Genomic DNA, 12851 nt, shown 5'->3' on the forward strand with positions numbered 1-12851 from the left:
TACAAAGCACAACAATGTCAGTATTTAGCTCAAAAGCTTTCAACAAACTAATCAAGAAGGGATATAGTTACGATACTGTTGTCAGGTCATTATAGATTGCATTATTTTGGCTTTAAAATTGATTCACTTATTGGGTCTTTGCATTGGAATTAAACATATTTATTCTTAAACCAGTTGTCGGCAATGCAAGTTAAGTCCGATAGAGAAATGTAAAATTCCGCTGACGATATAATTATATATATATATCAGTCTAAAGATTTGCACAACGGTACTGATATAAGATGTTATAATACGAAAATGTTGTTATTAAATCGTGTTGACAAATATTTCGGCTCAACAAATGGCCTTCTTCAAGTGTAACAAGTTTTAACAATACTGATACATAATGTATAAGGTGTAAAAATAGATCAGTAATAATACTGGTAAGTTTTTGGTCGATTGATTTTAATCCAAAATCCTGAATATAATAATATAAACAAAACACTATAATTCAATATACGTGACTGTGTATATTAACAATAAAAATGAGTGAAAAACAAAACCGTTAGTATTTCTTATTGATGCCGTTTGGATGATGTACATTAAGTTCCTTTATCCAAAAGCTTTCCCGAACCTGTCGCTGGGCATCACTCCAGTGAATGTTCTGTTCAATCACTAGAATTTTCATGCGGTTAAAGTCATCAGGTTTGTGACCCGACTGTCTGAAGTGCTGAGAAACTGGGAGAAGTGGCTTCTTAGAGATATCACTCCTATGGCCATTGAGGCGTTTGTGGAAAGGCTGCTTTGACTCACCAACATATTGGAGGCCACAAACCGAACATGTAAATAACATTCATACTTTTGCAGGTAACATTGCAAAATATCTTATAGTTGTTTTCGGTTGCCTTACTGTGAAATGTTGATGAATGCTGCATCTGTAGGCAGCATTTGCAGCGTTTTTCTTCACACGAACGACATTCTCCAGAAGTACTTCTATTATCAGACACTTCAGCCCGCACCAGCAGGTTCCGCAGACTACTAGGTTGCCTAAAAGCTATCATTGGAGGCTCGGGAAAAATCTTGGATAGTTTGGAATTCTTTTCAACTGATTTCCAATGCTCACGAATGACACCAAAGCTGTTTTTGACAGATGGGTGGTAAGTAAGAACACATGGAGTCCTTTTATTTTTATTTTTAACTTTGTATTCCAATAGTTCACTCCTCGGAATTGACTCCGCTTTCTGAAAGCTTTTTTTGATATTTCTGTGTTTGTAGCCCCTTTTCTTCAAGCCAGTTTCAAGTTGAAGTAGTTGTCTTTTAGTTGTTTCTGTGTTGGAACATATTCGCTTGACTCTAAGTGCCTGACTGTATGGGATGCTCTTGGTAAGATGAGCAGGATGGCAACTTTTAGGGGACAAATATTGATGAGTGTCAGTAGGTTTAGAATATAAATCTGTAGATATGATGCCCTCTGTGAGCGAACTTGAAGTATCGAGGAAGGCGATTTTGGATTTAGACTTCTCATGAGTAAATTTAATACTAGGATGTATGTTGTTGGCATGAGTGATAAAAGTATCTAAATCCTCGTCGCTTTTATTCCATTTCATATCCACATCATCTATAAATCTAAACCAGGAAAGCGGTTTTTCGATGGAAGTTTCAAGGAGTTGTTTCTCTAATTTGCCCATAAATATGTTGGCATATGACGGAGCCATTTTTGTGCCCATGGCAGTTCCATTTACTTGCAAATAAAGATCTCCATCAAAAGTGAAGTTGTTTTTCTTAAGTACCAGCGTGAGCATTTTGACCAGGCATTTGGTAGGTGGATATTTCACTGGTCTGGAATTCCAAACTTCTTTACATGCATCGATGCCATCTGCAAGTGGAATATTAGTGTAGAGGGAGGTGACATCCATGGAAACAAGAGTCGTGTCGGAGGGGAGTGGATTTAAGGCCTGCATTTTTCTTAGATAATCGGTTGTATCTTTGATGTGAGATGGTAAGTCTTCAACATGTTGACGAAGATGGAAGTCAACAAATTCCGATATTTTTTCCGTCGGATGACCGTTCGCTGAAACTATAGGTCTTCCTGGGTTATTGGCCTTATGAATTTTAGGTAAAAGATAAAATCTGCCCGGTTTTGGATTTTCTGGTTTCAAATATTCAAGAGTTTTGTCATCGATGAAACCATCGTCATGCATTTCTACCAAACTATCAGTAATTTCTCTGCTTAAAGAATTTCTCTGCTTAAAGATGTTGTGGGATCAGAGTCTAGTTTTTGGTAGAACCTAGCATCGCCAAGTTGTCGTTCAGCCTCTTGAATATAGGCAGATTTATCCATGACAACCACTGCACTGCCTTTGTCTGCAGGTTTAATGACGATATTGTTGTTAGATCGTAAGTTTTTTAGTGCAGTCCGTTCCTTCATTGGTAAGATTGTCAAAAGGTTTATTGTTATTTTTAGTATTTCTAATAATGTCCGACTTAAAGTTATCAATAAATGATTCCAGGGTAGCATTTTTGCTCGGTTTATGGATCCAAGAACTCTTTTTAATAAATTTGTAGTTGTTCTCGTCTTCTGAAATTTCTGAGTCCCTATCCGAGCTTATTGTGTTATCCTCCTTCGACGCGAAATATTCCTTAATACGTAGACTTCTAGCAAAATTGTCAAGGTCTTCCGACAATTTGGTGTCATTGACAGGAGCAGGTAGAGGACAGAAATTAAGGCCTCTAGAGAAAAGAGATGTTTCCGATTCCGTTAAATGGCGTTGAGAAAGATTGACCACGATGTTCGTTTAGTCTTTCTCTCTGATGGTAAGGAAGGGTGGATGTATTCCATGCCATCCCTGCGGAATTTTCGTTTTTGTTTTTCACTTAAATTGTTGGATTGTATAGTAGTTAAGTCCTTGAGGCGAGTGTTGATAGCATCACAATTGTCAGATGTTAGATCTCTTTTGCAGCTATTCAAAAGGGTGTTAAACTCGCCAGTGAGAGTTTTGAGATGTCCTTCGCAGTGTTGTTTGAGGAGGACCACTAACCGCTTTGAGCAATGAAAGAGGGTTTGGTCCCATCTGCGAAGTAATGTATTGGATAAAGAGCCAGGTGCCTGTGGCTTGATCTTGATTTGTAGTCCGTTAGGAATACTTTCATTATACTCGTAGTTAATCAAATTAGATAAATGGTGTTCAGTTCTAATTTGTTTTTGTTTAATAGCTCTAAGTTGTTTAAAATAATCATTGATGTTCATGATATTGGAGCTAAAAACTTAAATTTACTGGGATTATGTGAGTAACATGATACAGGTCATTCAGAGGAAAAATTATATAAAAGTCTATAAAAACGACCAACCAGCAAATTTACTATGTACCGGATCGTCTAAAAGAGGCGATACTATGCAGATAAGGAAAAAATTATATCAGTCTAAAGATTTGCACAACGGTACTGATATAAGATGTTATAATACGAAAATGTTGTTATTAAATCGTGTTGACAAATATTTCGGCTCAACAAATGGCCTTCTTCAAGTGTCACAAGTTTTAACAATACTGATACATAATGTATAAGGTGTAAAAATAGATCAGCAATAATACAGGTAAGTTTTTGGTCGATTGATTTTAATCCAAAATCCTGAATATAATAATATAAACAAAACACTATAATTCAATATACGTGACTGTGTATATTAACAATAAAAATGAGTGAAAAACAAAACCGTTAGTATTTCTTATTGATGCCGTTTGGGTGATGTACATTAAGTTCCTTTATCCAAAAGCTTTCCCGAACCTGTCGCTGGGCATCACTCCAGTGAATGTTCTGTTCAATCACTAGAATTTTCATGCGGTTAAAGTCATCAGGTTTGTAGATTTATAGATGATGTGGATATGAAATGGAATAAAAGCGAAAAGAAACATCTCTTTTCTCTAGAGGCCTTAATTTCTGTCCTCTACCTGCTCCTGTCAATGACACCAAATTGTCGGAAGACCTTGACAATTTTGCTAGAAGTCTACGTATTAAGGAATATTTCGCGTCGAAGGAGGATAACACAATAAGCTCGGATAGGGACTCAGAAATTTCAGAAGACGAGAACAACTACAAATTTATTAAAAAGAGTTCTTGGATCCATAAACCGAGCAAAAATGCTACCCTGGAATCATTTATTGATAACTTTAAGTCGGACATTATTAGAAATACTAAAAATAACAATAAACCTTTTGACAATCTTACCAATGAAGAACGGACTGCACTAAAAAACTTACGATCTAACAACAATATCGTCATTAAACCTGCAGACAAAGGCAGTGCAGTGGTTGTCATGGATAAATCTGCCTATATTCAAGAGGCTGAACGACAACTTGGCGATGCTAGGTTCTACCAAAAACTAGACTCTGATCCCACAACATCTTTAAGCAGAGAAATTCTTTAAGCAGAGAAATTACTGATAGTTTGGTAGAAATGCATGACGATGGTTTCATCGATGACAAAACTCTTGAATATTTGAAACCAGAAAATCCAAAACCGGGCAGATTTTATCTTTAACCTAAAATTCATAAGGCCAATAACCCAGGAAGACCTATAGTTTCAGCGAACGGTCATCCGACGGAAAAAATATCGGAATTTGTTGACTTCCATCTTCGTCAACATGTTGAAGACTTACCATCTCACATCAAAGATACAACCGATTATCTAAGAAAAATGCAGGCCTTAAATCCACTCCCCTCCGACACGACTCTTGTTTCCATTGATGTCACCTCCCTCTACACTAATATTCCACATGCAGATGGCATCGATGCATGTAAAGAAGTTTGGAATTCCAGACCAGTGAAATATCCACCTACCGAATGCCTGGTCAAAATGCTCACGCTGGTACTTAAGAAAAACAACTTCACTTTTGATGGAGATCATTATTTGCAAGTAAATGGAACTGCCATGGGCACAAAAATGGCTCCGTCATATGCCAACATATTTATGGGCAAATTAGAGAAACAACTCCTTGAAACTTCCATCGAAAAACCGCTTTCCTGGTTTAGATTTATAGATGATGTGGATATGAAATGGAATAAAAGCGACGAGGATTTAGATACTTTTATCACTCATGCCAACAACATACATCCTAGTATCAAATTTACTCATGAGAAGTCTAAATCCAAAATCGCCTTCCTCGATACTTCAAGTTCGCTCACAGAGGGCATCATATCTACAGATTTATATTCTAAACCTACTGACACTCATCAATATTTGTCCCCTAAAAGTTGCCATCCTGCTCATCTTACCAAGAGCATCCCATACAGTCAGGCACTTAGATTCAAGCGAATATGTTCCAACACAAAAACAACTAAAAGACAACTACGTCAATTTGAAACTCGCTTGAAGAAAAGGGGCTACAAACACAGAAATATCAAAAAAAGCTTTCAGAAAGCGGAGTCAATTCCGAGGAGTGAACTATTGGAATACAAAGTTAAAAATAAAAATAAAAGGACTCCATGTGTTCTTACTTACCACCCATCTGTCAAAAACAGCTTTGGTGTCATTCGTGAGCATTGGAAATCAGTTGAAAAGAATTCCAAACTATCCAAGATTTTTCCCGAGCCTCCAATGATAGCTTTTAGGCAACCTAGTAGTCTGCGGAACCTGCTGGTGCGGGCTGAAGTGTCTGATAATAGAAGTACTTCTGGAGAATGTCGTTCGTGTGAAGAAAAACGCTGCAAATGCTGCCTACAGATGCAGCATTCATCAACATTTCACAGTAAGGCAACCGAAAACAACTATAAGATATTTTGCAATGTTACCTGCAAAAGTATGAATGTTATTTACATACTAGAATGTTCGGTTTGTGGCCTCCAATATGTTGGTGAGTCAAAGCAGCCTTTCCACAAACGCCTCAATGGCCATAGGAGTGATATCTCTAAGAAGCCACTTCTCCCAGTTTCTCAGCACTTCAGACAGTCGGTTCACAAACCTGATGACTTTAACCGCATGAAAATTCTAGTGATTGAACAGAACATTCACTGGAGTGATGCCCAGCGACAGGTTCGGGAAAGCTTTTGGATAAAGGAACTTATTGTATATCATCCAAACGGCATCAATAAGAAATACTAACGGTTTTGTTTTTCACTCATTTTTATTGTTAATATACACAGTCGCGTATATTGAATTATAGTGTTTTGTTTATATTATTATATTCAGGATTTTGGATTAAAATCAATCGACCAAAAACTTACCTGTATTATTACTGATCTATTTTTACACCTTATACATTATGTATCAGTATTGTTAGAACTTGTGACACTTGAAGAAGGCCATTTGTTGAGCCGAAATATTTGTCAACACGATTTAATAACAACATTTTCGTATTATAACATCTTATATCAGTACCGTTGTGCAAATCTTTAGACTGATATAATTTTTTCCTTATCTGCATAGTATCGCCTATTTTAGACGATCCGGTACATAGTAAATTTGCTGGTTGGTCGTTTTTATAGACTTTTATATATATATATAGATCTAACATTGTTGGGTTGATGTTTAGACGAGTTATATATATATATATATATATATATACAACTCGTCTAAACATCAACCCAACAATGTTAGATCTGTAAATTTGCTTTCGCAAATTTTTGGTTCTTCCCTCGCCGGGATTCGAACCCATGCTACTGTGATATCGTGACACCAAATCGCCTGCACTGCAGCCGTCCCGCTAGACCACACGACCACCTGGGCTCTCAAAAAAGAGCTTTCGGTGGGCATGTGTTACCTTTCCACGTCAGTTTTAATCTAGCGGCGTACTACAGTACATGATATATAAGGCATGAAGATGTTATTGTTACAGATCAGCTAAATTATCTATAGTAAAGGATCCTACAAATTAATGTAAGATACAGTCACAGAAAATAATTATATTCATAAGTACGTCTGAGTCAGTGACAACCCTACAACAGATGTATCCATCGGATCGCCATCAATGATGGTGATACATGGCTGTGTACATAATGTATATACAACTCGTCTAAACATCAACCCAACAATGTTAGATCTGTAAATTTGCTTTCGCAAATTTTTGGTTCTTCCCTCGCCGGGATTCGAACCCATGCTACTGTGATATCGTGACACCAAATCGCCTGCACTGCAGCCGTCCCGCTACATCTGTTGTAGGGTTGTCACTGACTCAGACGTACTTATGAATATAATTATTTTCTGTGACTGTATCTTACATTAATTTGTAGGATCCTTTACTATAGATAATTTAGCTGATCTGTAACAATAACATCTTCATGCCTTATATATCATGTACTGTAGTACGCCGCTAGATTAAAACTGACGTGGAAAGGTAACACATGCCCACCGAAAGCTCTTTTTTGAGAGCCCAGGTGGTCGTGTGGTCTAGCGGGACGGCTGCAGTGCAGGCGATTTGGTGTCACGATATCACAGTAGCATGGGTTCGAATCCCGGCGAGGGAAGAACCAAAAATTTGCGAAAGCAAATTTACAGATCTAACATTGTTGGGTTGATGTTTAGACGAGTTGTATATACATTATGTACACAGCCATGTATCACCATCATTGATGGCGATCCGATGGATACATCTGTTGTAGGGTTGTCACTGACTCAGACGTACTTATGTATATATATATATATATATATATATATATATATAACTCGTCTAAACATCATATATATATATATATATATATATATATATATATATATATATATATATATATATACAGGGTTTCCGCTGGCGGTCGCCATTTTCGCAATTTGCGAAAAAAATAATAATTGTGGCGATAAAAATTCGTCATTTGCGAAAGAATTTGGCGAAAGAAATACATATAACGATTTATTTTCCTCCATCTTGTTTATTTACTTTTTTCAAGTTTCTCAGACTTTACCCGATCAGACAATACTCGGAATTCACCTTGACCTCATTAAGATTTGGACAGAAAATCAGTAATCAGCTGATTGCATTTTATAGCTATCGACAACAAAGGACTAATTAATAAAGGTGTTCATTGTTTGACAAAATGATATGATTAAATGGCTTCCGCTAAATGTCACATACAGAATTGATTTACCACTTTGCGACGCACGTGTTTTGAAGCAAACTTTTAACATCTCCTCTCCTTTTAAAGATAGTTTAGAAAAGAAAGCTGTTTTTGTGACGAAAAATGTTCAAAAGCAAGACTACTTTAAAGTCGTTTGAGTGACACACGTGTTTCAAGCATAGTTGTACGTCTCAACTTTTTCATTTACGATGATCAAGAAAAGAAAACTCTCGTTATGAAGAAATATACCCAAAAGGTTGGGAACAACCACTCGAAGGAGAGTAACCTTCAATGTAATGACTACACATGAAATGAGGGATCAATTTCATGTCATAAAAGCTTTTGTTTTGTTGTAAAAACCACTTCTTAGTACAAAAGGGCACATCAGTATTTTTCTTTTAAAGAAACTTCCCTACGAACTATACTGGTGTTAATGATCAAAACATATCCATTAATTTTGTTATATTCCAGGACTTATATCTTCTTTATTATTAAAAGTATAGTGGCACCCTCATTTAGAAAAGATGTTTAAAATACAATGGATATTTTTACATTTTAAGTTAAAATAAAATCTGTTGTTTTAATGTAAACGTTTAGTGTTTATTCATTAAAATGTAGACTCTAAAATAAGTTTGAGAGAATAATCATAGACACAATGGGGCAAAATCATCTTATTTAAGGGAGGGGGGTAAAAAAAAAGGAAATTTTAAACGAAAAATATATTTATGTTACTTGGCGAAAAAAATAATAAAGTGGCGAAAAATATATTGTTTTGGCGAAAGAGGTGGCGAAAAAAATAATTGACCCAGGGGAAACGCTGTATATATATATATATATAACTCGTCTAAACATCAACCCGACAATGTTAGATCTGTAAATTTGCTTTCGCAAATTTATATATATATGAGTCTGAAAGATTGTGTAAAAATACCGATAAATAGATGGAAAACAAAACACTAAAAAGTGTTGAATACCATTTGTGTAGTATTGTCAATTTTGATGATCCAATACCTATTAAGTTTACTGGTTGGTAGATTCTTATAGACTCTCTCTATATATATATATATATATATATATATATATATATATATATATATATACGCCGCTAGATTAAAACTGACGTGGAAAGGTAACACATGCCCACCGAAAGCTCTTTTTTTGAGAGCCCAGGTGGTCGTGTGGTCTAGCGGGACGGCTGCAGTGCAGGCGATTTGGTGTCACGATATCACAGTAGCATGGGTTCGAATCCCGGCGAGGGAAGAACCAAAAATTTGCGAAAGCAAATTTACAGATCTAACATTGTTGGGTTGATGTTTAGACGAGTTGTATATACATTATGTACACAGCCATGTATCACCATCATTGATGGCGATCCGATGGATACATCTGTTGTAGGGTTGTCACTGACTCAGACGTACTTATGAATATAATTATTTTCTGTGACTGTATCTTACATTAATTTGTAGGATCCTTTACTATAGATAATTTATAATTTAGCTGATCTGTAACAATAACATCTTCATGACTTATATATCATGTACTGTAGTACGCCGCTAGATTAAAACTGACGTGGAAAGGTAACACATGCCCACCGAAAGCTCTTTTTTTTAGAGCCCAGGTGGTCGTGTGGTCTAGCGGGACGACTGCAGTGCAGGCGATTTGGTGTCACGATATCACAGTAGCATGGGTTCGAATCCCGGCGAGGGAAGAACCAAAAATTTGCGAAAGCAAATTTACAGATCTAACATTGTTGGGTTGATGTTTAGACGAGTTGTATATATATATATATATATATATATATATATATATATATATATATATATATATATATATATATATATATATATAAATATATATTGATACGAAATGAGAAAGATGTTACACATACAACACGAAATGAGAAAGATGTTACACATACAACATCAAGAAATATATAACTTGCATAATCAATTACATTAACAAAGAAAATGATGCATAATAAGCTTTTATATTTGAATCTTTCAAAGTGTGATATCAATATCGTATAGAAATATTATACTTATAAAGAAATGAAATTCCATAGTTTCTGTTCTATAATTCTTTTACTATACCTTAAACGAAATATATTTATTCTTCTCTGGCTTTTTCTTTAACTCACGCCACTGATATATCATGGCACCGAATCGCCCTTAACTATGCACAACGCGCTAGACCATTCGACTATTTAAGCTCTATACAACTAATAAAGCTCTCATAATTTTTTGTTTAGCGTTTTAACAAAGAAAATGATGTATCAAGATGCAGATGGAACATACATATCAGCTGAACTATCAATTGCTGAGGGTCTTACAAGTTTATATAGACAATAACAATCAAAACCAAGGAGTAAACAAAAACTCACAAAAAACAAAGGAAAATTACATCAACAGTTATAAATAATAAATAAGAAACAACACGAACTCCACTAAAAACCGGGAGTGAAATCAGGTGCTCTGGAAGAGTAAACATTTCCTGCACCGTATACAGCACCCGTCGTGTTATTTCTTTGTCCAGTTCCGTATTAATGGAAGGTTATTATGACTGAGGAAGAATATCCAATATGATTTCTTACACACCTTTTTAACAATGGCCAATCAGCTCATGATGAATGCAGTCACATATTAAACAATTATATTATAAGTACGTCTTAACCAGTGACAACTCTACGACAGATTGTATACATCAGATCAACAGTGATGGTGATACAAGACTGAACACAGATTTTATATTTACATTTGAAACTATTGTTTCAGAAAAAGGGGAAGGTTTGGATCCATTAAAACGTTTAATCCCGCTGCAAATTTTTGCAACTGTCCTAAGTCAGGAATCTGATGTACAGTAGTTGTCGTTTGTTTTTGTAATGTTTACGTGTTTCTCGTTTCTCTTTTTTTTTATATAGATTAGACCGTTGGTTTTCCTGTTTGAATGGTTTTACACTAGTAATTTTGGTAAAGCCCTTTATAGCTTTTTGTTCGGTGTGAGCCAAGGTATCCGTGTTGAAGGCCGTACATTGACCTATAATGGTTTACTTTTTTTAAATTGTTATTTGGATGGAGAGTTGTCTCATTGGCACTCACACCAAATCTTCTTTTATCTAATCATTGTCTTAATACCAAACCAACAAAGTTATACCAACCAGCAAATGTAAGATGTACCGGATTGTCTAGAATAGACGATACTACGTAGATGACGAAAAATTAAATAATAATAACCAATGAAATATATAAATTCATATTATCTATATTTCTAGTGTACTTTAAAAGTTATATGTAAAATTCCGCTGACTTTATCAAAATTAAAACATTGACGACGAAGTCAGAAAGATGTTACACGTACATTATCAAGAAGTACATAACTTTCGTAATCAATTATATGAACAAAGAAATATAAAGACTGTCGCTATTTATTGTTGTATAATTAGCTAGTATAATCAAAGTACTTTTATTTTGCTATTATAACTGAATATATCTTAGAATTTCTTATTAATATCACAATAACATAATAGACAAACGACAAAATGAAATATTACAGTTTTCGTAAACCGTACTCTACACATATATCAGACATTTTTTTAAAAATCAAAAATGTATTAAACGAATTGTTACAACTTCTGTAAACCAACTGTCATATCAATGTTCGAATAAGTTATTTTATTTCACTATATATATTGAATGTTTAGTCAACCTTTGATTAGTTGAGATTATTCAAAATTTCATTGAACAAATCTTCATGTTTTTTTTTTAACTCTAAATATCATATTCCCCTCTGAAACGTTGGGACTTCATTGTACGGCGTTACGCGCGTTTAATGTACATGATGTAAATAACGTCTTTAACTTTTTTTTTCAATAGCGATATCAAAAATCATTATAAGTATTTATCATATTCATTCAATTTTTTTTTTCAGACGTAAAAACAAACAAAAATTTCAAAAGGCACGGGGAATAAATATATAATATTGATCAAGAAAGTACGGAACACAGCATCCGACATCTTTGGTATTAACATATATCATCGACAAAATTAATTTTTAATCTTTTTGGTCTGAAACACATTGAAACAAAAATGTATAGATTTCTTGACTATAAATGACTATAACAACTTACTCAGATATTTTGATGATTTTGTATTTTATGTACACATATGAACGAAAAACAATTATGTAACATATATAAACGACAACCACTGAATTACAGGCTCCTGACTTTGGCCAGGCACATACATAGAGTATGTGATGGGGTTAAACATGTTAGCAGGTTCCCAGCCCTCCCCTAGTGATCAATTGTATGCGGCTTTGGTTTATTCCACAAGTTCAATTTGACATTTCACCTCCTTGAATTTGAGAGCCCTGGGTGTGTCGTTTTGAGAGTAAAGACGAGTCTGGCTATTTTTTTGTGCTTTTTTGTTACATCTTAGTTTGTTTTTGTGGTAATTATAATTGTAGCACAATGTTAACTGCTGTATCCCTATTTTTTTCATTTTTTTGCCTGTTGTGTATGTTTGTTTTGTTCACACATTGTGGTCAAAGTGATTAAATTGGATTCGACTTTCATACAATCAACTGGTTTAGCTAGCTATAAAACCAGGCTTAATCCATTATTTCTTTTAATACAAAATGCCTGTACCAAGTCACGAATATGACAGATGTTATCCAGTTATTTGATATGTTTGAGCTTTTGAATTTGTCATTTGACTAGAGCCTTTCCGTTGAATTTCCTCTGAGTTCTGGTTTTTATTTTATTTTACTATTTGCTGATTAAGTAACAATTTCCATAAGGAATAGAAAATACTTTAGTGACAGTTAAAGCTAGTA

The 12851-nt window shown here is 34.8% G+C and overlaps 2 protein-coding genes across 2 annotated transcripts; one reads left to right on the forward strand and one right to left on the reverse strand.

Annotated features, from left to right (window-relative positions):
* Nucleotides 1-407: 407 nt before the first annotated feature.
* On the reverse strand, nucleotides 408-2180 carry LOC139526224 (uncharacterized). The gene is made up of 2 exons (XM_071321351.1): nucleotides 890-2180; nucleotides 408-457 (listed from the first exon to the last, which is right to left on the reverse strand). Exons 1-2 carry the CDS (start codon nucleotides 2178-2180, stop codon nucleotides 408-410), a joined length of 1341 nt encoding a protein of 446 aa, XP_071177452.1.
* Nucleotides 2181-4671: 2491 nt separating this feature from the next.
* LOC139526225 (uncharacterized) lies at nucleotides 4672-6075 on the forward strand. Its single transcript, XM_071321352.1, has 2 exons — nucleotides 4672-5722; nucleotides 5798-6075. The coding sequence occupies exons 1-2, from the start codon at nucleotides 4672-4674 to the stop codon at nucleotides 6073-6075; spliced, it is 1329 nt and encodes a 442-aa protein (XP_071177453.1).
* Nucleotides 6076-12851: the final 6776 nt, after the last annotated feature.

Source organism: Mytilus edulis, chromosome 6 (assembly GCF_963676685.1).
Source record: "Mytilus edulis chromosome 6, xbMytEdul2.2, whole genome shotgun sequence".
Classification (NCBI taxonomy): domain Eukaryota; kingdom Metazoa; phylum Mollusca; class Bivalvia; order Mytilida; family Mytilidae; genus Mytilus; species Mytilus edulis.

What these genes read in the sequence shown, in the direction of transcription:
- LOC139526224 (XM_071321351.1), bottom strand. Translation starts at nt 2,180, where the DNA reads ATGCATGACGATGGTTTCATCGATGACAAAACTCTTGAATATTTGAAA. An exon ending in GCATTCATCAACATTTCACA is followed by an intron (nt 458 to 889) that starts GTAAGGCAACCG and finishes TATTATATTCAG; the next exon opens with GATTTTGGATTAAAATCAAT.
- LOC139526225 (XM_071321352.1), top strand. Translation starts at nt 4,672, where the DNA reads ATGCAGGCCTTAAATCCACTCCCCTCCGACACGACTCTTGTTTCCATT. An exon ending in GCATTCATCAACATTTCACA is followed by an intron (nt 5,723 to 5,797) that starts GTAAGGCAACCG and finishes TTTACATACTAG; the next exon opens with AATGTTCGGTTTGTGGCCTC.